General features: G+C 37.0%; 1 protein-coding gene across 4 annotated transcripts in view; it reads left to right on the top strand.

The window, feature by feature from the left end:
• SLC16A7 (solute carrier family 16 member 7) overlaps positions 1–22,407 on the top strand; it is a 130,871-nt gene extending 108,464 nt beyond the window's left edge. For 3 of the 4 annotated variants that reach the window (XM_034402681.3, XM_034402682.3, XM_034402683.3), the window contains 3 exons: positions 15,881–16,024; positions 17,834–18,646; positions 20,926–22,407. In XM_034402681.3, the coding sequence (XP_034258572.1) occupies positions 15,881–16,024; positions 17,834–18,646; positions 20,926–21,197 (1,229 nt within the window). In that variant the 3' untranslated portion in view covers positions 21,198–22,407. Of the gene's footprint in view, positions 1–15,880; positions 16,025–17,833; positions 18,647–19,810; positions 19,918–20,925 lie in introns of those variants that run through there. The other variant, XM_087874135.1, reaches the window with a different exon arrangement.
• Positions 22,408–26,583: the final 4,176 nt, after the last annotated feature.

Here is a 26,583-nt window from a genome sequence, read left to right as displayed (position 1 = left end):
ACAGACTTGAAAGGGCTGAAGTTGATGTAACGATGTTACAATATAGAGATATGGAATTTGCTTTAAGATTCAGAGGGGTGAAGGAGAATAAACAGGAGAATTTGAGAGAAATGATGTCAGAGGCATTGGCACAGTTGCTGGGGGATTTTGATATATTTGAATAATAAATATAGAAAGAAACAGGGGGGAAAAAGAAAAGAATTAGAAGATGAGATTAATAAACAGGAACGGGCTTTAATAGCCAACCCAACAGATAAGAAAATTAAAGAGGCAATCAATTTATTGAAGGGTCAGTTTAATATGTTAATAGCAGATCAAGTGGCAACCAATTTACAATATGAAAAACATAATACTTTTTGTAACGCTAATAAACGAGGCAGGTGGTTGGCATATTTGTTAAGGAAAAAGCAGAAAGCAAGGACAATAGAGAAAATAAAATACAAGGGTAAGGAGGTTTACGAGCAAGAATTGATTAAAAAATCTTTTTTAGAGTTCTATTCAAGGCTGTATACTGGTGATAAAATTCAAGATACAGATATAGATAGATATCTACAGAAAGAGAATATTTATATAACTTCAAAAGAGCAGAGGGATAGGTTAAATCAATTGATAACTTCCGAGGAAATTATGTTTGCAATTAAGCAGTTGAAAGTGGGCAAAGCTCCTGGAACGGATGGTTTGAAAGCTATTTATTATAAAAGTTTACAGGAGGAAATGGTGGAACCATTGAAGGAATTATTCAATAATATACAACAGGGAGGAGAGGTACCTCCAACTTGGAAGACAGCATTTATTTCACTGATCCCAAAAGATGGGCAAGACTATACAGATCCTAAAAACTATAGGCCGATTTCACTTTTAAATACAGACTATAAGATTTTTGCTAAAATTTTAGCAAATAGATTAATGACAGTTATGCAGCAAATGATTCATCATGATCAAACTGATTTTATAAATGGTAGACAAATGAAAAGTAACGTAAGGCAAATTGTTAACTTATTAGAATATTTGGGAAGGAACAACCAGGTCCCCGCAGTGCTAGTTTTTTTGGATGCCGAAAAAGCTTTTGATAGATTGAATTTGGCAATTTTTATTAAAACTAATAGAAAGGATGCAATTTGGAGAACATTTTATACAATCTATTAAGGCAATATATCAAAAACAGTGCAAATAATAATCAATGGTGGCTTAACAGATAATTTCAATATAGAAAAAGGAACAAGGCAAGGTTGTCCCTTGTCTCCATTATTGTTTATTTTGACGCTGGAAATTTTATTAAATAAAATATGTGGGACGGATATAATAAAGGGAATTAGAATTAGACAGCAGGAGTATAAGCTACGAGCATTTGTGGATGACCTGGTGGTTACCTTAGCCCAACTGGTACAATCGATTACAGCCTTGATGGATATAATCTGCTCATATGGACAAGTATCTGGCTTTAAAATAAATACAGCTAAAACAAAGATAATAGCTAAAAACATGGACAGAAGCCAGAAAGAAGAGATAGAAAGGTTAACAGGATTTGAAATAGTTAAGAAGGTTAAATATTTAGGGATTTATATTATGACTGCAAATATGAAATTACATCACCATAATTATGAACCGTTATGGCAAAAAATACAGAAAGAGATGGAAAATTGGAAAAAATTGCAACTGTCTTTGCTGGGTAGGATAGCCACTGTAAAAATTAATATTTTACCAAAATTTTTATTTCTTTTTCAAATGATACCTATACTTAAAAAAGATGAAAATCTGAACGAATGGCAGAAGGGCATAAACAAGTTTGTGTGGGCAGGGAAGAAACCACGAGTTAATCAAAAGATAATGCAAGACACCCGAGAAAGAGGTGGTCTTAAATTGCCCAATTTAAGATTGTATTATGAAGCCGCTACCCTCTCAGCAATTACAGATTGGATAAATTTAACGGAGGAAAAGATATTGAATATTGAAGGATATGATCTGGTCTACGGCTGGCATGCTTATCTATTGTATGACAAGAAAGTAGATAAGACTTTTAAAAGTCACATATTAAGAAATGCTCTACTGCGTGTCTGGAAAAAGTATAAATATAAACTAAAGGATAAGTTACCAATATGGACAGTACCCAGACATGCGATAGAGAATATAAATTTGGAGCAAAAGCAAGATAAGATTACATATAAGGAACTCCTTTATAAGGAAGGAGTCAGATTAGAATTAAAATCTATGGAGCAATTAAGAGAAGAAGGAATTATTAGGACTTGGTTTCAGTATGGTCAGCTGCAGGCCAGATGGAGAGAAGATCAAAAAACTGGTATTTTGCAGCAGGATGAGAATTTGATAAAGCAAATAAGAGATAAAGGTCAAATGCATATTAAAAGGTTGTATAATATATTAGTGGAAATAGATTCGGAAACAGAGCTAGTCAAGGATTGTATGATAAAATGGGCACAAAACATAGGTGAACCAATAATGATGGATACATGGGAAAAGATATGGGTTAGAAATGTAAGATTCACACAAGCTCAAAACTTAAGAGAGAACTTTTATAAAATGTTTTATAGATGGCATGTAGACCCAAAAAACTAGCCTGTATGTATCCAAATTTACAACCTAACTGTTGGCAATGTGAGTGTGAAGATGCTACATATTTTCATATATGGTGGACATGTAAAAAAATTAAGGCTTTTTGGATAAAAATATAATAAATAAAAAAAATATTCAAAATATTTTAAGGAAAAAAATTAAATTTACACCACAGTTTTTTCTGTTGGGAATAGTCACGGATTGTACTGTAATAGAGACTAAGTTGGTTTTGAATTTAATAACAGCTGCCAGGTTACTGGTAGCACAGTACTGGAAGAAGGAAGATCCACCCACTATTGAGGAATGGACATTAAAAGTCGTGCATTTGGCAGAGATGGCAAAAATTTCATCATACCTCAAAGACCATTCAAATGAAAGATACATATCAGAATGGAGAAGATGGATTGACTATATACAAAAAAAGTATCCGAACAAGAAAATTCATATAGCTTATGAATGAAATATTTTTAAGTAGTTTATGTTTATAGTTTTGTGAGTTATAAGGAGTTAAAGACTTAGGGAGAATATGAATGCAATAATCTGTTAGCATATTTTAGCTTTATGTTTGTGAATGCTATACCCTGTGCTTGGGGGGGAAGGAGGGGAAGGGGGTGGGAGGGGTTGAGGGGGGAAGGGTGGGGGAGGGAGAAAATGTTTGTATTTCCTATAAAACTTTTCAATAAAAAAAATAACTTTTTCAGCCCTCTGAGTAGTCCATATGCATAAAAGGATACAGCAATAGAGAGAGATGAAGGAAGGGAAGGGAAATTAGAGTAGGAATGAGGGTAAGAGAGGGAGGAAGAGAGGAGGAGAAGGAGAAAGGAAGAGGAAGAAGGGAGGAGAAAAAGAGGGTGGGGGGAAGAGAAAGTAAGAAGGAAAGAAAAGAGAGAGGTGGTAGGTTTGAGGAGAAAGATTGCTGTACAATAAAAAAGATGAAAGGGAAGAAAGCGAACCCCAAGCAAATATAAAGATATTAAGATAAAGAATGAATTGTTAAACTTTAAAGAATAAAAGAGAACAAATATGAATAAATAGCAATAATTAGAAACACACATACAAACATACAATGTATTTTCTTTGAACAGAATATTTGGCTGGTTCACAAATTTGAACAGTGTTTAGTCATTTCAATTAAATTTACAATTTCTATATTTCCTTTTTGCCATATTTATTCCTCATCTATTTTTTAAAAAAAACAATATTACTCTTCATCCTCATCTCTAATCTTAATCAAATTCAATTTTTCCCTTCTATTCTATATTATACCCCTTCCCATTGTCATCTATTTTTATATCCATCCTCACATTGGTTAATTATGTAATTATGTAATACAGTTGTTTAATACTAATTCAACATTTTAATATAAATCAATTAGTTATTTAATTATCTTTTTTGTATATTAATCAATATGAACGTGAATATTCCAATTATTTCCATGCAATCCAATTTCTTACAAATCAATTAATTATATTTACCAATAATAATAAACCAAATAATTTCCCCCATCTATTCCTCCAAACCACAACTTAACCATTTCTGCTTTCAACACAATATACAATTAATAGTATCTCAATTATTACAATTCCCTAGTTAAATAGAGCTTTTTTTCTTTTGTGTTTTAAAATCTTGAACTCTCCTCTTTTGCCCTAAATTTCCCATTGTTTGCAGTTTTGCACCTACCTTTTTTGGTGAGGAAAAAGAAAAAGAAATCTCTCTCTGCCTCATTTTGCCACGTTGCAGCAAAGATCCTGCTTTACTTTCAGTTTTGCTTTTAAAGCATAGTTAGGGGAAAAAAATCTCCAGCACTCTGCAGCTAGCAACTACAGAGCCCTGAGCAAAACAGCTGAGAGCAAATCAGCTGAGAGTCGGGAAGTCGATCCAATCAACTTGTGCTAATTAACCTATGCTGAAGCTTTAAGGGGCTGTTTTTTCTATTTTTGCAGGCATCGGTCTACTCATTTGTTTTCTTTTAACACTGATCAGCTGTAGGGCGATCCTTTGAAACCCCGCAGCAAGAGTTTAAACAGTTTTTTTTTTCCTCTAGCCATCAGCTGGGACTCAGGAGGCAGCCAGGAGCAACCCACCACTGCGCCATGCATTCTTTCCAAAAATAGGGACTTTTAAAACGCCGCGGGACGCGGGACAAATTGTTCAAAAGTGGGACTGTCCCCCCAAAAGCGGGATGTCTGGTCACCTTATACATAGCATCACGCTTCAGATTTATTTGCTACAAAATTTATCTCTACTTTCTAGTTCTTGAATACTTATGAGATTTAAGCTAGGAATAAAAGTTATCTTTTCCATGAAAAATGGGCTTTTAGAACACTCAGATCTTCTTATTGTTTACTGAGAGTGTTCTACATTGCATTTCTTTTTATCTTTCTATGAGTTTATGTAGATATACAGATTATTATATATAGAAATACCGTATATACAAAATACAACACTGAAAAACATGTAAGCAAAAACATCTGGTATGATTGATTTTAAAAAGATCATAGTTTGCAAGAAATATTTTGTTAAACTGAGACCATATTTATATTTATAGGATATAGTGCAAATAAATTCTTGAGTGTGACTGTTAAATAAATAAAGCATCATCTGATTAAGAATTGCCTGTGAAGCAGTATATAAGTCTAAGTGCTATTGATATATACCTGCCCTGGGCACTTCTCCTAATTTTATCTAGCAATTTCTTAACAGGAGTTAAACTGATTCTGCCCCTTATACCTACTCACTTTGGTGGGTGTCCAAAGTAAAGTATTATTTACATGAGTCCTGTTCTAATGTCTCTTTGTAGGGAACTTGTTTAGACAATCAATGGTGCTTACTTTTTTGAGCTCCATTCATTCTGTTGAAAGTGCAGTTTATGACAAATAGTATGTTTTTCTTTTTTTTCTTTAAGCACAAATAATGGTTTTGGACAGTTTTGAAGCATATTCACTTCCAGAGATTTATGTATGCTAGGCTAAATTATCAAGTAGAGAATTATTCTGAACAGCATCATGATAGATAATTTGTAACACAATAGGGACCCTCAATGCATTATTACTAATATTATGGTTCATTGCATAATCAGCCAGGTGTTCAGACTCGACTTGGTATTTTTGTCCACCTATTGATCCTTCCCAAGAATCTGGGATAGGCAGATGTGTTTGATGGAGTTAAAGGTATTGTTTCAGGATGTAAGCTGTTCCAAGTAAAGCAGCCTTTTGTAACTGACTAATAGTGATTTTTGTCAATGCCAGTGTGTTCAAGAAGTGCTCCAGTTGTTTTGGGATTGCACCCAAGGTGTCAATTAATATTGGTACTACCTTTGCTTTCTTTTGCCACAGTCATTCTATTACTATTTTCAGGTCTTTGTATTTTGTTATCTTCACCAGTTCTTTCTCTTCTCTTCTGCTGTCTCCAGGTACTGCCACATCCACTATCCAGACATTTTTGCATTTCTTGTCAACAGCTAAGTTTGGAGTGTTATGTGGCAGTTGCCTGTCTGTTTGAATTCTAAAGTCTCAGAGCACTTTAGCTACTTAATTTTCTACTACTTACTGTATTTTGTAGTTATTATTATTAGTTTTAATAAGTAATAATAAAATATTGGGATGTGCATGTGTTCAATGGTATGAGGGACTGCTCTATTGTTATGATTTAATAAATAAAAGATTATGTAGAACAAGAGCAGGCAGAGTTGTGGGGTGGAGTTAAGTGAGTCATCAGCATAGAGTCATTATGTTTCCACAATCTAAGTCCAACCCCTTGTCAAACTTGACTCAACTCCATGTGAGTGGCCCATACCTGCTTTTGCTCACAGTTTGCAAAACGGTGATGGGAGGAGGGGTGGTGAATTCCTGGGGGTGGGGGAAGGCTATGGAATGCAAGAGAGCCTTCTGTTGCCAGAGAGATATTATTTACCAAGTTATGAAGAATGTTTGACTGGCACAGACAGTTTTTCTGAAAACAAAAGAACTGAACTCAGTTGGTGAACTATGAACTGAGATTGGCCCAGAGGGGAAAAGGGTTTTTCTATGTGGGTTTTCACAGGAAAATCCCAGAACTGACTTTGCTTCTGCTGTGCCTAGATGGAGCTTTCAATAAAGCTACACTCTTGGTCAATCTAAAGAGACTTATGCAAAGAACGAGTTAAGCAGCTCTGCCTTCTCCCTATTGCCTGTTACTTTCTTGCCATCTTCTCTCTTTAGTGGACTACTGTTTCCTTGAATTTTTTTCTTGTTATTGATATGTTGAAAGAAACTTTTTTTAATTATCTTTGACTTTTGTTGCACATCTTTGTTCATTCTGAGCCTTTGCTTTCCTGACTTCATCTTTGCATGTTCTGGCTATCTGCTGATAATCAGACATAGTTATGTGTCCCTCTTTCCATTTTTTGTACTTGTCCTTTTTGTCTTTCAGTCTGTCAGAGAGATCTTTGTGCAACCATGCTGGTTTCTTTTTGGATTTCTTTTTTCCCCCTTTTTCAGTGGTATTATGCTTTTATGATCATATTTTTCAGTTTCCCAAGCTTCTTGAGTTGTTTTCCCTTTTAGGATTTTCATTCAAGGAATCTTTCCCATGTTCTCTCTGAGTTTTTTAAAATAAATTCTTTTAAAATCTAAGACTCTGGAATCATTATGTTCTATTGCTTGTGTTTGCGTTATGTTGAATTCTAGTATGACATGGTAACTCTCACCCAAGTTTCCTGCAGTTTCAACTTCCTCTATCACTTCTCTGTTTGTAAGTATTAAGTCCAGTATGGCTGTCCCTCTAGTTCCCTCCTCTACCTTTTGGACAATGAAGTTGTCAGCTAGGTTGGTCAGGAACTTATTGGATTTCTCACTTAGTGTGGAATTAGTTTTCCTTCTATTACTGCTCCTCAATTTTTTTATTTAATTCCTAGAGTTGTTGACTTTGGATGCTTTTGTTTAAAAACAAATGTGGAGGAAAAATCATGCATAGTGCAAAATTTAAACCTGAACCTTCTCATGGCAGGTCTACAGTGCTAAAAGAAAAGTTAATGGATTATTGGAGTGGGTAAAATAAGTGGTGGAAGTTTAAAATCTCTCTTTTTCCTTCACATTTATTTTTAAATGGAGAGCCATGATATAAGGATATGAGAAGTGTCCAAATACCTTTTAAGCCTGCCCAATGGTACACATTGAATGATTTGAGCATTACTGATGTGCAATCAGTTGCTTCCATTTGCATGTTTGCAATCAGCTCTTACTTCTTGTTCCTAAAAGCTTTAAAAACAATATATTTTCTATATTTTCATTTGAAATCAAGGAAAATGTTGAAGTTAAATTCTCCTTGGAGAAGACAAATGTGCACATAGATATCTCTGGGACTAGACAGGACATGGATTATGAATGTAAAGCACCACAAAGAGTTGTGACTTTTGACTATTTAAACAGTCAATTATGCTGTCAATGGTATAGAATACATAGCAGCAGTTGATCAACTGTTGATCAAATGAATGAAAACATTTATTATAGCAAGATAATATTTATTACAGAAAGATATTTATTGGCAATTCATTACATTTCTTTAAGAAAGAAATTGATATGTTCAAATAAGTTGGTGTCAGCAATCATATGCACTATGTTCCACTACCCTTTAATATGTCCTTTTCAAGTCCCTGAATCCAATTTATTACTTGATCTCAGTTGGTAAGATATGATGAGCTTTTTCAGCAGCCATTTGAGGATCTAGAACAGGGGAATATGCTGGCTGAGGAATTATGGGAGTTGAAGTCCACAAATACTAAAGTTGCCAATGTTGGACACCCCTATTCTAGAAGATCTCACAACTTTGGAAACTTCCCTAGCAACTAAACTGCTTCTTGAGAGATGGTGGCCATATAAATGTGATTAATAAGATAAACTAGTTATCTCATATATCTCATGATGTTATCACTAGATCATGAGCCTTATTTCACTTCTTTGAGTGGGAAGAGAAGAAAAAATAGGAATGTGTGAGTGAGTAAGAGAGTGAGTGGGTGCATATGAAGTGTTTAAAAGTATGGTTTAAAATTCCTATTATTACTAGAAAATGCTGCATTCTTGGGACATGCCTAAGTAAAAAAATTGTATTTGAAATGAATATAATTTGTATATAATTAGATTCTTGGAGTCTCGTTCATTCTTTCATAAATTAATAGATGATCCTAATATATTTGGGCAGATAAATGTAATTCTAGCTGAGACTCATCAGAATATGGATTTGTTGTCACAGAAATCTTCCTTTATTGGTTTTTTTCTTTGTCTTTTTTTCAATCTGATCTCTCATTAACACAATTGTATGCAAAATTGTATGTTAAAAGAAAGCAGAAAATATTGTGCATCATTTAAACATATGGAAGCATTTCATACACCACTTGGGACTATTCAATATAAGAAGAAGGCAAACAGGAAATGTAATAGAGATCGGTACAAGACATGTTTTTGTTAATTTGGTGGGGCAGGTAAGAGATTAATGCAAGCTGTGTGTCACCAATTTGTTGGATTGGCATGCAAGCTGTGTGTCACCAATTTGTTGGATTGGCAAGCAGGGGTAAAAATGCAGCTTTAAGTAAAAGCTCTAGGAATTTAGTAAGAATGTTATTAAACTAATATTTCTAAGTAATAGCTTAGGCTACTTGCCAGAGCATATTTAATATTTTTGCAGACTTATTTTTGCTAATCCACTAGTAAGCTATCCATAGTTCAATCTTTCTGGTTTTCTGCTTTCTCAACCAGCACTGCACACAAGTGTGAAGACAGCACCAAAGCATTTCCTTTATATTTTAAAGGAAGCCTCATTATATACCAGAACTGCTCTTTGGCTGATGGAAAACTCTTTCTTCCGTATCTTTAAGTGAATCAATACAACTGCTATTTCTTGGATGACTGTGTGGATCAGAATAGAATTAGTTGTCCTTCAGAATTTCTATTTCTCTGGATATTCCAGTTTTTACAGAATAGTGTACAGAAAATTCTGTGTGTGTATGTTTGCGTTATATACATGCACACTCATTTCTAAGAAAAATAAGGAGCCCCAAATGATTCACTTTACCAGGGCCCTCAAAAAACCTTGGGCCACTGATGCTACTCTGTTGTCTCAGATGCTGCAGAAGGCACTGTTCAACTCCTAATGTTAAAGAAGGTCTCTTGTCAGCAGGTCAGCATCATTCATGCCTTTCTTTTATTTTGCCTTTGGCAGCAAAATATCTTGAGCCAGTCTTAGTTAGTTAGTTAGTTAGTTAGTTTATTAAACTTCTATACCGCCCTTCTCCCGAAGGACTCAGGGCAGGGTACAGCCATGTTAAAACACACATAAACTCACAAAACTTAAAAACAATTTAAAATGAATATATAAAATTTGGCCCACAAAGTTAAAACTTGACAAACAACCCAATTTAAAATTCATATTCTAAGCCAGCCCGGCCTGTTGGAACAAAAGGGTCTTAAGGGCACGGCGAAAGGTACGAAGGTCGGGGATCATACGAACCTTCAGGGGCAGGTCATTCCAGAGGACAGGTGCCCCCACAGAGAAGGCTCTCCCCCTGGGTGTCGCCAGTCGGCATTGTTTGGCCGATGGCACCTTGAGGAGTCCCTCTCTATGGGAGCATATTGGCCAGTGGGAAGCTACCGGTGGCAAAGGCGATCTCGTACAAACCCAGGTCCTAAGCCATGGAGCGTTTTAAAGGTGGTAACCAGCACCTTGAATCGCACCCGGAAGACCACCAGGAGCCAGTGCAGCTTCCGCAGGAGAGGTGTTACGTGGGTGCGCCATGTCGCACCCATAATTACCCATGCAGCCGCATTCTGGACCAGTTGGAGCCTCCGGGTGCTCTTCAAGGGGAGCCCCATGTAGGGAGCATTACAGTAGTCCAGATGGGATGTGATGAGGGCATGAGTGACCATGCATAAGGTGTCCCGGTCCAGAAAGGGATGCAACTGGTAAATCAGGCAAACCTGGTAGAAAGCTCCCCTGGCCACAGCTGTCATATGGTCTTCTAAAGACAGCCGTACATCCAGGAGACCACCCAAGTTGTGAGCCCTCTCTGAGGAGGTCAGGATCTCACCCCCAATAGTTTTTTTTTTTAATTTGATTTAATAGTCAGAGATGGAGCTAGCTGGCTATACCAGGATGCCAGAAACCACAGCCACTCGGTCTTGGAAGGGTTGAGTCTGAGCTTGTTTCTCCCCATCCAGATCAGCACAGCCTCCAGGCACCGGGACATCATGTCAAGGGCATCATTGGGGTGGTCCGGGGTGGAGATGTGCAGTTGAGTATCATCAGCATACTGATGGCACTTCACCCCAAAACCACGGATGATCTCACCCAGCAGCTTCACATAAATGTTGAACAAAAGGGTCGAGAGGACCGACCCTTGCGGCACCCCAAAAACAAGGCGCCTCGAGGTCGACCTCTGACCCCCTGCCAACACAAACTGCATATTTGCAGTTTGCAGTTGCTCTGCCAACTGCAAACTGCAGAGAGGAAGGAGAACCACCGCAACACGGTGCCCCCCACTCTCAACCCCTCCAATCGACGCAGCATGATACCATGGTCGATGGTATCAAAAGCTGCTGAGCGGTCTAATAGGACCAGGACAGAGGAACAACCCCTGTCCCGGGCCCTCCAGAGATCATCAACCAATGCGACCAATGCCATTTCCGTGCTGAAACCCGGCCTGAAGCCCGACTGGTACGGATCTAGATAGACAGCTTCATCCAGGTACTGGGGAAGTTGTCGTGCCACCACACTCTCAACAATCTTCGCCACAAAGCGAAGGTTGGAGACTGGACGATAGTTTGCTAATACAGCCGGATCGAAGGAAGGCTTCTTGAGGAGGGGCCTCACCACCGCCTCTTTTAGGGAGGGAGGGAAGAACCCCTCACTCAACAAAGCGTTAATAATCTCCTGGAGCCAGCCTCATATGACTGTCCAGGAGGCCAGCACCAACCAGGAGGGACACAGGTCCAATAAACATGTGGCAGCGCTAAGCCTACCCAGAATCCTGTCCATGTCCTCAGGAATCACAAGTCAAACCCCTCCCAGATAACATTCTCAAGACCCACCTCCGTTACCCCATCTGAATCTACCCAATCGGAATCCAAGCCTTCCGAATCTGAGTGACTTAATCATTCAGGAATTGCATAAAATTCTCAGCCCTACCCTGCAAGGGGTCTTCCCTCGCTCCCAATTGAAGAAGGGAGTGGGTCACCCTAAACAGGGCTGCTGGGTGGTTCTCTGCAGACGCAATAAGAGCGGAAAAATAATTTGATTTTGCCGCTCTTATCGCCACTAAGTAGGTCTTAATGTGGGACCTCACTAGTGTTCGGTCAGATTCGGAACAGCTGGACCTCCAATTGTCTCCATGCGTCTTTTCTGGTGCTTCATCTCTCTCAGCTCCTCGGAAAACCAGGGAACCAATTGAGATCGGCACTGGGTCAGAGGCCTCAAAGGCATGACGCAGTCCAAAGCTCCAGCGGCCATCCTATCCCAGGCGGCCACCAGTTCTTCAGTCGAGTCATGAGCCAGAGCCTCAGGGAATGGCCCAAGCTCTGTCAGGAACCTATCCGGATCCATCAGGGGTCAGGGACGGAACCACCTGGTCGGTTCTGACTCCCTGCGGCGGAGGTTAGCGGCTCGAAAGTCTAGTCGAAAGAGTGAATGATCTGACCATGTCAAGGGCTTGGTGACTATATCCCCTATTTCTAGATCATTCAACCACTGACCAGAGACAAAAATCAGATACAGAATGTGTCCCCCCATGTGAGTAGGGCCTTGAACTAACTGGGTCAGGTCCATGGCCGTCATGGAGGCCATGAACTCCCGGGCTGCTTCAGATGTTTCACCGATGGATGGCAGGTTGAAATCCCCCATGACCATAAGTGTGGGGGTATCCACTGCCACAACGGCTATTATGTTGAGCAGCTCGGGCAGGGCCGCCGCTATGTGGCAGGGAGCCAGGTACGCAGTCAGCAAGCCCATCTGCACCCCACAACCCCACTTCACAAGGAGGGACTCACACCCTGCTATCTGAGGTACAGTGGCCTCCCTCGGACAAAGACCTTCATTAAGAATAGCTGCCATCCCCCACCCCTACCCTGGGCCCTCGGCTGATGGAATGCACGGAAACCTGTGGACACATTTCCACAATGTGGACTTGAATTATCTTGAATTGCTACTTTTGACGATAAAGCACTAGGGTGTTTCATTTCCTGAAGTATTTTTCTTTAGATTCTTATGAAAACAATCCTCAGAGGTCACACATTTAATTTTGTAGCAGCACACACAGTTATTGAATTAACAACAAAAGTTAATCTCATAACTCATATTCTTAGCTCCTGGCTGCAGGATTAGGAATACGATGATTTCCCTAAAATTGTTGATCAGCATTTGATGGGACTTGAGGATTTGATTACAAGTAGTCCTTGACTTATGACATAATGAAGCCTGCACATCAGGATTGCAGGTTGTGATGGTTTTTAAGCAAGGTGCCATGTGATTATCCTGCTTAACAACTCCCATCCCTGCGGGCCCTGAAGTGGTCATTAAGGTCCTGGAAGACCTAATACAGGCCTATGCATGCGTGCTCTGGGCCTTTCAAGGCCTAGCCACCCCAAGCACCCCATACTCTGCTTCCTGGCCTATCAGGTCACTGGAGGTCAAATTTCATGCAGGGCATGAAATTCCAAAAAATAAAAATTAGTTTATAAAAAGAGGCAGACTAGATCATTATTTTTGAACAAATAATAGAAATTGTTAAATGTGCAATTGCATTTGGGGATAGCAATTATAACCTTGACTACAAGTTCATAATATAAATGTATATGATTTTATGTATTTGATAACTAGGCATAAAATTTTAGTATAATTTTAAACACTTAAAGAAGATACACAGTTTTTTACAAATCCAATTAAATGGACATACATTCTTCATTTTGGAACCTACGGATGCTTTTTAGAATCTACAGCTGCCATCAGGTATATAAATGGTTGATAACAGTTAGGATAATGACAATTATAGTGTCACCTCACCTGCAAACCCCTTTTGGAAAATATGGTTTATATGATCAGTAAAGTGGTATTATTCCTCTTTTTTTCTCAGTCTGTCTACTCTTGAGATAGAGATGAGAGACAGATGGGGGGGGAGGTGGGGAGAGATAGGCAATAAAATAGAGATAGATAGAATAGAAGGAACTTGTTTAATATTTTCAATTTGCTATCCCAGAAACACCCTAGAATGATTTCCTGTTGTTGGATGGTTCCTTCAATATCCCATATGTGGCCACCAAAATTTGATTGCAAAATGGTCAATTATTAAACTGCAATTTTTGCATGATTTGAAGGTTGCAGGCATTTGAAGACCATGAATGGGCAGGCGGGGGGGAAGGATAAACAGCTTCCATAATACAAAACACTTTAATTTCCATTTTAATCCCATCAGCAATTGTTCATATAGTGTAGAAAAACAGTTTGAAAAATTATGAAAATACTATTGGATGATCAAGTTTCCTATGATTCACCAGCAGAACAGAAGCTCCTGACCCAGAAAGTCTCTGTCCCCACGCATCTGAAATGAAAATTTTAGGCTACAGTAGAAAAATTGACCAAGTAGCTGGTACAGTTTAAGAATACTAAGAGAGGATCATGTAGCCTTACAAAATAAGCTGCCATGGAGCTTGTTTGTTCATATGGTGGATAACTGTTCACAAATCACCCATTGACAAAAAGGCAAACTAGTGAAATGGTTTTCTGCCTTCCCATCTAGTATGCTAGGATGTTCTTTCACTCCTTAATTTATCTTTTTTGTTTTTATGGATAAGTAGACACAGTATTGCTTTGCAGCTACAAACAAGTTTATTTTTATTTGTACTTATATGGCCAAGAAGCAGTATTGGGAAGATTGTGTTGATTATTTATTAATAATGCATCCCAAGAAACATTTGGCCCATGTAAATAGTGAGTTGTGACCATAGTAGCCTTAAAGAAGAGTTTAAAATTCAGGAATTCAGTCACTTTTATTATAAAGAAGAACCTTTTTAAACCCACACTACTGTACAGGTTACTTAACTTTCTATACAGTAGTGGAAATATTAACATAGTTCTTTGTCTAGAAGGGAAGAGATTAATGTAAAGCTTATGCCTTAGATAATATTGATGGGTTTCTTGTAAATCGAAAGCAGTGTTTGACATTTCACTTTATTCTAGAGTCATTTTCAGGGCTAGCTTTAAATGCTACAATCAATGCTTTGATTTCTTTTCATTCATTTCTACTTTAATTTAATGTAATTGATACAATACTCAGACTGATAATTCTGCTGCATTCTGAGAAAGCAGAACACAATGAAGAAGGTTTTCCAGATATGTCTGACAATAGGCCAGTTTGGATATTTAGCACACCCATTTCAGCTGGGCAATCATCATGCCAATCAGAGTGGTTTTATGTGCAGAAATATTTTGCCAATCTGTATGTTGAGATGCACCTGGGTCTGTTTATCACTCCTTTGCCTGAAGAAAGAACCACTCAAGCAGATCACTGAAGGAGCAAATAAAGATTCATTTTGTTCTATCCCAAGCCCTTGTGCTGCCTAAAGCAAATCCAAATATACATGCCACTCAAATTAATATTTCTTTGATTCACATACCTTGTCTTAAGTATCCATACCTAGTTGTAAGTTAGTTCTTTGTCTAGAATGAACAAAGGTAGAAAGAATGGAAAAAGAAGGAGGAAGGAGCGCTACAGCTAATTAAACCCCATGGAATGGGAAAAAACAAAGGGACATACTGCCAAATCTTATTATGCTTGATAGACAGTAAGGTCTTTGATGGAACACTTCTCAGGATGCCAATAGAATTGTTCTCCTGGTTCTAGGGGAGGAAAGCTGGCCACAGACACATATATGTAACCAGTTGCTTTATTCTGCTTCATAGAAGACTCCAGCATATATAGTTTGAGTTGCCATAGTGAATGCATGTTTATTTATTTATTTATTTTGTTGCATTTCTATGCCGCCCAACTCCCAAGGGACTCTGGGCGGCTTACAACAGAGAATAAAACAATGCAACAATATCTCATACAAAAGTTAAAAGAAGACATTAAAATGTTAAAACACATACACTCCAATTTGTCTATCTGATTTGTCTATCTGATCAGATAAACACAATCTGTTTATCTGATTGTGTCAATATTGAGTGATGTTAATAAGCATATAGTGAACATTTTGTGGGCTAAGGACAAAGTTTTTATTTCAGTCACTGAAAAGATCCATGCTTATTTTTTAATTTTCAGAAAATAGCTCAATTTTTGTTTTCCTGTCCACAGGCCCTGTGAGCAGTATTTTGGTGAACAAATATGGCAGTAGGCCAATCATGATTGCTGGGGGGATACTGGCTTCATTTGGAATGATTGCCTCTTCGTTCTGCAACAGCGTCTTGCAACTTTACATATGTGTTGGTGTAATTGGAGGTAATATAACAATATCCTTTTATTTTATTTTCTTGATGTTCTCCTTCAGCATACATCTTTGGATTCTGATTCTAATTGATTGATTGATTCATTCCTTTCTTCAGGTTAGGATGTTGTGTGTTTTGCATAATTCTTTCTGCAACATTTTGCAATTACAGGAAAATAATTGATTGGTTTCTGGCAGTAATTATCATAATCATCGACTTTCAATTTTATACAAGTTCTTTTAGCTTCTCATTATTCTACTGCAGGTATCCTTACAAAGTATTCAGAGTTTAGATAACATGCCAAAATACCCATTTTCCTTTTCCAAGTTATAAGTTTATTCTAAAAGTGGCCTATTGGGGCATTTGAAGGACAGGTAGTTCTAACCAAAAAATTTGAAGTAAACTTAAAGGGAATGAAACAATGTACTGAAGCTCAAATATAACTCATACTATATTGTCCTTAATAGAATTTCCTTTTCACTCAATTCTCAAAGTTAAAGCATTGATAACTTTATAAATATATTCAAAACATTTTTTTTGCTGATCAGCTACTATCTGGAAAATTGGATTAACCTGTTTACCAAACATACTTATGCAATAGTCACTGATCCACACATGATGATTATTTGACCATGATTGATCATTTATATATACCGTATATATTACATTATAGTTACAATTTTTGTGTCACTCCAAATTCACCATTCAGGCAAGTTGGATCATAACCAGCTTTAAGATTCAACTTAAACTTAAAATTCAGCCTTTTAAGCAATTCTTGCAGTACACTCAGCTGTTTACCAACTTCAGTCATAATGACTTGGTTGTCTGAAACCCCATAGGAGGAATACAGGTTAAGTTAATGCAGAACACATTTTATGATACCTTTCTATCCAAAGAAAGATATATAACAACTCTGATGAAAATTTGAATTATTATTATGACAATTAGAATTGAAAAATAAAGTTGACTTACCAAATGATAGGGCATATTATTAGCATATAAGCAAAGTAAAACAAAACAAAACAAAACTTGTTTCATTGTCACAAACATGTATTTTTTTTCATAAAATTGCCTTTAATAATAGAGGTTGGTAGAATAGGGAAAAAATAGATTTCCCCCATATTTTTATATCTAATGCTATATAATGATATATGGGGTAAATGAACTGTTTGCATGCTTGGGCCAATACCTTCTGCTCTTCCTGCAGAGATCCTTGTATCTGCATAAAGAAAACTACTGTGTATTTCCAGACTTCATGGTGAAAACTGAGGGTTGCATTTGCTGTGTAATAACCCATGTGTATTAATTATTTGAAGCTTATTTTATGTGTTCCTATTCAAATCTAAGTAAAGGATAAAACTAAAAGCAGAGGATTTAGACTTCTAAAATCTACCCTTTTTATAGAAAAGTGACATTTAATAACTCCTGTGCAATGAACCAAGAGCAAATTGGATTGTAGCATAGTAAAATATACAAACAGTGTCTTCAAGGTCTTGTTATCATTGTTCTCCTGTCATTCTGTTGTCTGCAACTTGGATTGGCCATTGCTAAAGCTTTTGCTTTTATTGCATCGCCATAGAAGAAAATGAGTGAGTGAAATGTACTGTGGCAGATTGGTGACATTAAAGCATGTGGGAAGCAATGCCTATTTGTTTTTATTTGCCAGTGTCAGTGGCTTTTTTGAAAGGCCTTTCTTCTGAATTACAGGTTGGCATTTTCACATTTGAGCAGGGGGAGATGGGAGAGGCAATTTTGATTGATTTGGAGAGATTTGTTGCAATGTATTAAATGCAGTAATTTTCTATTTTTTCTATTATTTTAGGTTTGGGTTTGGCTTTCAACTTGCAACCTGCCTTGACGATGATTGGCAAATATTTTTATAAAAAGCGTCCTATTGCTAATGGACTGTCCATGGCGGGAAGTCCTGTCTTTCTAAGTACTCTGGCACCCCTGAATCAGTTTCTTTTTAATGCTTTTGGTTGGAAAGGAAGTTTCCTCATTCTGGGAGGACTTCTTTTAAATTGCTGTGTGGCTGGGTCACTTATGAGGCCTGTTGGACCAAAACCTGTGCAGGCTATCAAAAAAGATGTGGAAAAAGCAACTGAAGATTCCACTTTGCACAAGAATGACAAGAAATCGGTCTGGCAAACCATCAACAAATACTTAGATTTAACCCTCTTCAAACACAGGGGCTTTTTGATTTATTTGTCTGGAAATGTTATCATGTTTCTTGGCTTCTTTGCCCCAATTGTGTTCTTAGCTCCTTATGCTAAGCACAAAGGAATTGATGAATATTCAGCAGCTTTTTTACTCTCTATCCTAGCTTTTGTAGATATGTTTGCCAGGCCATCAATGGGCTTAATTGCAAACTCCAAATACATCCGGCCCAAAATCCAGTATTTCTTTAGTTTTGCTGTTTTGTACAATGGGGTCTGCCACATCCTTTGCCCATTGGCTGAAACCTATACAGGCCTGGTTGTGTATGCTGTACTTTTTGGACTTGCATTCGGAATGGTTAGCAGTGTCCTTTTTGAGACATTGATGGATCTTGTTGGGGCGCCAAGATTCTCCAGTGCAGTAGGACTCGTCACAATTGTGGAGTGCTGCCCTGTCCTTTTAGGCCCACCTATGGGAGGTAAGTATGGAGATGATGAAGGTGATGATAATACAATTGACATTTTAAACTATTTGTACAATAAGAATGTGTACCCAAAACATTGATCTGGTACTTTGTGCGAAGATATGCAAAGAACACTGTTAGTATATATAATTTACTATTTATTTACACAAATTGAAATGAACAGATAGTAACAACAGGTAAGAAGAGAGTTGTCAGACTATAGGCTTGTTTAGCATTATTCATATAAAATTGATGGCATGCTCATCAGAAAGTTAACGTGAAAAATTGTTTGTTTTTTTTTAAAAAAAATTATATAAAGATTTATTTGGGTGCGGTTGCACCCAGAAATTCACACCACATAGCCTGGTCTGTCTTTTCATCCTTTTTGCATGTGAATCTTTTGTGAATCTTTTTATATCAATGCAGTCCATAAATCTGAACAAGTGCAACAATGTGCCTAGAATCTTGAGTGCACAGATTTCTTTTAATTCACATATTTACAGTGATTGCACAGATGTACTCATTGGGCAAAGCATGGATTTGAGCTCTTTGGTTGCCTTCCAAATCCTATTACTTTTTAAAACACCAGATTAGATTTATGAAATCCACTTTTTAGGTGCTACTGTTCTTCATTATTTTGATCTGAATTTCTTTGATTCTTCTTCAGCTATTTTTATCATTATTATATACTATATATGGCATATATTAGATTACTGTCAACTGTATATAGACAGAATCAATCTATCATGTACTTAGAAGATACCATTTTTATCGCTCATGCAAGGGAGAGAAATTAAAGGTTTAATTTACCTTGTCTATATTTCCTTTTTAATAATATAATACTTACCTAAAGTAAAGTAGGTTTAATACTTACTTAAAGTAAGCATGTTTGCATTAAAAAAGCACTTCTAATTAATTAATTATCATAGTGTTGGGGAGAGTCTCCTTTCAGTAGAATTTCACTACACAAGTTCTCAGTGTGCCACCTAGTGGAGTTAGTCCACAATGTGTACATTTAACAAGGCTCAGTCCCTCAAACATGTTAAAGCTGCTGTTTCAGAACCATTTAATTGGCCTGAGTGAGTTCCTGAATTTTTATGTAAATGTGCTTTTTTAGACTTCTCTGTTATACTCCAAACGTTTTACTAAAAGTTCCCAACTTCTTCTGTTATATTTCAGAGGAGGAGAATATACTATGTATGGAGAAGTCTTTTGTTCAGTCTTTAATATCTAGACTAAACTGCAAAAGCTCCTGCCTATAATTCTGGAGAGCTGCTACTGGTCTTTGTAGGTAATATTGTACTAATTAAATAAAAGTTAGACTAAGAATAAAGCATCTTCCTTGTTCCTATGCTCACCTTTGACTTTCTATTCCATTCTGATTGTGGCAGATAGAAGTTGAATAAAGAAATAACTAGGTTGGCTTTTAGTGATTCTGGAATACTGAGCCATCATAATGTTGGGTTATATTTGAAGACTTGTAGTAGTTCTGAATAGTCACAATCCAACTGCAACCTTACTATTCAGTCCCCACAAGCCTCAGCAGAATGGCAGTGGCAGTTTTCCACATAATAGCCAGCTGGGGACATACTCATCAGTGACGACAGAATGCAGTCCACCACATTATCTTCTCTCTGTTCCTGTGGCATCCAAAGGAAAGCCATGGGGCAGAACATAAGTTTCTCTTCCTGCCACTTCTTTTACTCAGTCATCCACTCAGATGGATTAGGATTAACTGATATCATCTTTTTTAAGGAGAACTTTGACTCCTTCCTTCCTTCCTTTCCTTCCTTCCTTCCTTCCTTCCCCTAATCCATCACAGATAAATCTAACCTTTCTGTTCAAGATGAACATCATTTATTGATAAATCAACGCAATTTTCTAAAACATTACTTATATGTATTTTAATATGTTATTTGCTATGTGTGAATATTGTATATATATTCACTATGGAGTACTGTAGTTAGGTTTACTTGAAAGCAGTACAAATTATAGCAGTTCTTATTATGACACTTCTTACTTTCAAAACCTTTTTAGATAGCAGCTACTTTCAAACATAATGGCATGCTTGCCACACATGGATCCTCTCTTCTCACTACTGTGCTTCACTGTACATGGATATATGCATATTAAAAACAGAAACATATTTTTGAAGGAAAAATTTGTATGCTTGAAACATCAAAAAACATTTTCTGCTCTGCACATACTGTTAACCCCTTCTTTCTAATTGTTAAGAAGGCAAACTTATCTTTTATGTTATCTGAGGTTACTTTCTGTTTTTTTTAATCTTTCAGGTTTGCTTGTGGACATAACCAAAGACTACAAATATATGTATTTTGTCTGTGGTATAATTGTTGTTGTTTCAAGCATTTGGCTGTTCATTGGAAATGCAATCAATTATAGACTTTTGGCAAAAGAGAAGAAATTAGAAGATGAAAGACAGAATGCCTTAAAGAATGCTGATTCCAAGGAAGTGGAGCCTTTGACCCACAAAGAGAGTGAAGAAGTTCTCAGCAGATCCAGCAAAATGCAAGACAGTCCTTCAGAAAAAGAAACAAATATTTAACATAAATATACATATTTATAATGTTCACAGTACATGCCAGATGTTTTGTAGTTATTATAATCAATTACAATACCAAATGGCAATAGGCATTTACAAAACCACATGTATTATAAAACACAGTAAATTAAATCACTGTTCTGTTCCTTCTAAAAAGAGAGAAGGGTACAGAAAGAGTCTTCCCAGAACTGCATTAAAATGTTTTTCTCTTCCATCACACTGCCCTGGTAACAACTGACTTCTGTTAAAATGTCTAGCTATTCATAGCTAGACTAAACTTTTTGGATCTTGCCTTCAAGCAACCTGTACCTGTCCAGGAGTGCACAATAATTGCAACAAGGAAATAATCTATTTCCTTGTATGTATCTGGTATAAGAAAGGAGGATTATGCTGGAGTCTTTCAAAATTCCATTGTTTATTCTGCTCTACATTAGTTGGAGCAGGATTTGGCATGGTATTTTATTTTGGTGTCATGTATGCTAGGGCTCCTGCAGAATTTGATGAGTTGCTTAAATATAAATCCCAAACAGGGTAGTGCCGTGACAGTAGGGTCTTCCTTTAACAAATATTCTTGCTCCAACAATGCCTCACCAAAAAAGTGCTACTATAGTAAAGGAAAAAAAATGACTGTATTGACCCATGTCTACTGATCGTTTCACAAGATTATTTTGTGTGGGAGGGGTTGTTTGATTTGTTGCTTTTTTATTGTCCACTAGAAGGAAACAGTTTAAAGTGATAAGTTAAAATATGAAAGTAAAAATGGAATAACTCTTAATAGCTACTTGAGTAAAAAGTGCACAAAAATGTATCACCACTGTTTTTATAATGCATTTTTGGTAGATCCAACTGGGTCTGTTATCTCTGATCAAACTTTTACTATGTGGCTTTTAAAGACGTATGAAATTGTAAGTTTTATTGCTAAATGCAATAATGTTTTCATTTTAGCGGATAAATAGGTTGTTCTCTCCGCTGTAAAATCATTAGACATTTAAATATATACAACCAGATATTAAATAATATCTGAAATAATACTTAGGATACATTGTCTCCTCATTGTATATTGTAGCTAGATATGCTCGCACAAATGTTAGCATCAGGGTATAACTTTTGAACAACGTATTGCCTTGTGATCATCACTTCACTCTGTTTGTATTCACACTTCTTGAAACAAGCTCCCTTACCTTATTAAATACTCTGCCCTTGGTGATCACTATTTTTTTCAAGATGTGAGTGTGAATCATTGCTGCAGACACACTGCTATCTATTAATAATGTTACTCTCAACATGGATTCAGAGTTTTCCTGTTGTAGACCATACAGTGTTTATAGGGATATCAGGGACCAGAAAAAATAATCAGGAGGGAGACTGCATCAGATTTGTGGATTGCCAACTGGCCATCTTTCAATTTTTTCCCATCTTTAGAAGCGAAAATATATATATCTGAATCTAAAGATCATAAAGCAGTAGAAGCTTTATTTTTTTTCTTTTCCTCTTCCTTTGTGCATGATTATCTGAAGAATAAATAATTGTTCTAATCGGTAACGTCCAGTTCCAGACTAGTCTACTCTGGAACAGTGGTCGTGCCTACACTGAATTTTGGTATAAAGACTCCAAAGATCTCCTGTCTGAAAATTAAAATTAGTTGATCAGTGCCTAGATCTAATCAGTTCCTCAGATCTGAACATCATCAGGCAGACCTTCTCCCTTTAAAATTCCTTTCCTTTTTAATAAGGCACCAAGAGATAGTAGGGGATTGTGGATCCCATGATCGTGGACCATGAATGATTCTTACGCCAAGCAAAGAGTTGAGATGGAGCTGGTCTTTCTCAATTGGCCAATATGCACATTAAGCAATGGCTTCTGTACATTTCTTGTAATTGTGCTGAACTACTTTTACAAAATGAAGCATTCATTCCACTATATTAATTAGAAATAGAACCCTTTGACTACCTACCCTTGTGAAGCTATTTTCAAGGGGCACTTCACTCAAGATCTTCATCTAAACAAAGTTTTCAAAAATCTGCACAGTCTAAATTGACATTGAATTTCATCATCTTACAATCATAATATAAAGCAAGATAATCAATTTTGCACATTAAGTGGTGAAATGCACATGCAGTCCATTGTTGATTATCTTATGTTTTCTCCTCATGAAACATAGTTTTAAAAAGATCTCAGACATTCAACTATCACTGATGTTCACTTTTCTTCTTGCTACATTATGACTATACTTTGTTCAAAAAGCAGTACTATAACTCAGCTATTTATAATCAATCCTAGTTGTAAAGATCAAGCTTGTTGTAATGGTTAAGGCATCAGGATAGAAATGGGGAGACAGTTTACTCTTGTCTCAATTTAGGCATAAAGCTAGCAGGATGACCTTGGGTCAAACCCAGTGGTGAAATCCAAATATTTTTACTACCTCTGGGCGTGGCTTGGTGGGCATGGCTTGGTGGGCATGGTGTGGCTTGGTGGGCATGGCAGGGGAAGGATACTGCAAAATCTCCATTCCCACCCCACTCCTGGGGGAAGGAAATTGCAAAATCTCCATTCCCACCCCACTCTGGGGCCAGCCAGATGTGGTATTTGCCGGTTCTCCTAACTGCTCAAAATTTCTGATGCTGGTTCTCCAGAACCTGTCAGAACCTGCTGGATTTCACCCCTGGTCAAACCCTCTCAGCCCTAGGAATTAGGCAATGCCAAACCTCTTCTAAAATCTTGCCAAGAAAAGTGACTGAAGGAATCATGCAAGTGTGCAGTGCACACACAGAGACATAAACAGAGCCATAAGAAATTATCCCTAAATAAGCCACAAGATATGCTGCTGCTTAATAGTTGACATCTACAACGCAAGCTGCTTAATTCAAACACAATAAAGCAAGGGGCAGTCTCGATACCTGGCTTTTTAAACTTTTAATTTTCTAACCAGATCAGAAACAGAGCAAGCAGGAAATAAATGTTGGTTCATAAAGAAATATTGATTTTATCATCCCAGATCACTAATGTAATATGAATTTGGAAGATAGCTTTTTTTTGTTCTATATGTAATTCTTGTTTCCATTCTACTCAACTATTCATATAGCTGCTACAATCCACTATATAATGAATTCCTACAAGATAAGTCTTCTATAATTAATTTGGACAGTTTCCTCCACTAAAACTGCATTTGCAATGAGATGTTAACATGATCTCTGTTCAGTAATTAAAGTCAGACCACTTTATTTTATCTCATATAATTCAATAAGATCCTCTAAAAGCAACTCAGATGTTAACTCATAGCTTCACCGTAGTTACCTTTAGTTCAGCTTCTTAATGTGTCACTATATACAGTAGCACTCAAATTCCATCCTACACAAATCTTGTTGGATTTAGCAGCAAGTCTGAAAGGATATTCTATTTCTATTCACTTCAGGATAACTAGAACATATTATGTCATCCACAACTTTGTGTTTCAAAATTCTTGATAGCAGAAGAGTATTACTTCTACTTGAATATTAAATATTACTTATATTCAAGGAAATGCCAGAGAAGCACTTTCAGGCTTCCTCGCTCATGCCCAATGGCCAAGAGCAGGATTTGTCAGGATAATTAGATGAAATTTCTTGTATTCATCTGAATAGGGCTCATACTGCTGTAGAACTTGTGTAAGGGTTCCATGAAGGGTATACAATTGTGAGGAATAATGAGAGCTATATTTATGTGTCAGCAGCTGGAGCTAGGATGAAGAAATAGAAGGTGTGTGGGGGATTTAAATTTGATTACATTCAATTTCAACCTAATTAGAATTAATTAAATGCACATGGGAATGCATGCATTTAGTATTTTCCTCCTGTCATAATAAAACATGCAATTCATTTCCAACTTTTGAAGATTTCTGTGGCCACACTCAAAGCTTTAGGAAGGTTTTACACATGCACTCTTCCTTATTTTTACATAATGGTAATTATATATTTTCATGCTATACAAAGCAATTGTCCATTGTAAAGTGCATATGGTATACAGGATGTACAATGTTGCCCATATAAGTATATGAAATTACTGAGGAGTGGTGACATCCCTGTCCCCTATGTCATGTTCATCTACCTAGATTGCACATAGATGAATAAAGAAATGTTAAAATTGTATGTAGATTCCATACAATTTCCCTGTGATTAGAACAGATAGTTCTGTAGGCAGACTTTTAAGTTAAAAATGACATGAAAACCTCTGTTTACATGCAGATAGCTTAAAAATAGTTATATTGTCTTTTTCATTAGCCCTAGAAATCTCTGAGGGTATAAGACTACCATCTGACCCTTATCAACTTCTTCCACAAAACAAAAACAGTTCTAAATCATTTCAACCCTGTCCCTTTCAAGAGGTTTTCAGGGCCATTACATTGGGGGGGGGGAGTGCAGGTGTTTGCATGTGGCCACAGTTGCCCATTTTTGCATGGAACACCATGCTAGTATATGGGCCATTTTAGGAGAGGTCAAGAAGCACATTCTGGTCAGAGGTAAGAATGCTGTCCTTGTGAGTGGTGTGATGCCTTCTGTGCATGTAAATGGTGATGAGCTTGGATAAATATGAAGTCCTTAAGGAAAGAAAAGTCTTAACAAATATAGCAAAATACATTTGTTGATTAACTAAGAGTGGAAAAAAAGACACAAACTGCCCATAGTTGGACATTTTGCCATAAATGTCTTCAAAATGAAAATTAAGAGCTTAGATTCTTAAAATATATGTTAGGTTTATGTAGCATATAGGCAGCTTGCTATTAGTGAGGCAGAATGTTTTCACATTTCAAAATTATTTTCTTATATCAAGAATTTGTGGTTATTTGGCAGATTTTGAAGCAAATTAGAGATAGAAACACTTCTAGGTATTTGGTTGGGTTTTTTTTTTCAACAACAATGAACTGTGGTGGCACATTTATCTCAGTTGTTTTTTCCCTCCCTGCCTTCTTTGCCTTAGTGTCTTTCTTTGTATCATTCGCCATTCTAACATTTTTCTGCTTAGCTTATAATTAAAATTGAAAATGTGTGCCATGAACTATTGCCATTTCAAGACCTTTGGCATTTAAAATACTGGCAGTTCAGTTTACTAGTAAAACAGCAAATAAAATTAATTAGCCAAACAATTGGTATTCTAGAGCAGGTTTGTATGTATGTATGTAAAAGGGACACGGTGGCTAAAGAGATGCAGTGGCTCAGTGGCTAAGACACTGAGCTTGTCGATCAAAAGGTCGGCAGTCCAGCGGTTCGAATCCCTAGTGCCGCGTAATGGGGTGAGCTCCCGTTACTTGTCCCAGCTTCTGCCAACCTAGCAGTTTGAAAGCACATAAAAAATGCAAGTAGAAAAAGCCTTTGGTGGGAAGGTAACAGCGTTCCATGTGCTTTTGGCATTTAGT

The sequence above is a fragment of the Pantherophis guttatus genome, chromosome 7 (assembly GCF_059756535.1).
Source record: "Pantherophis guttatus breed Tessera chromosome 7, ASM5975653v1, whole genome shotgun sequence".
Lineage (NCBI taxonomy): Eukaryota > Metazoa > Chordata > Lepidosauria > Squamata > Colubridae > Pantherophis > Pantherophis guttatus.
Note: the sequence above shows the minus strand (reverse complement) of the source record. Positions and strands in the feature narration are given on the sequence as shown.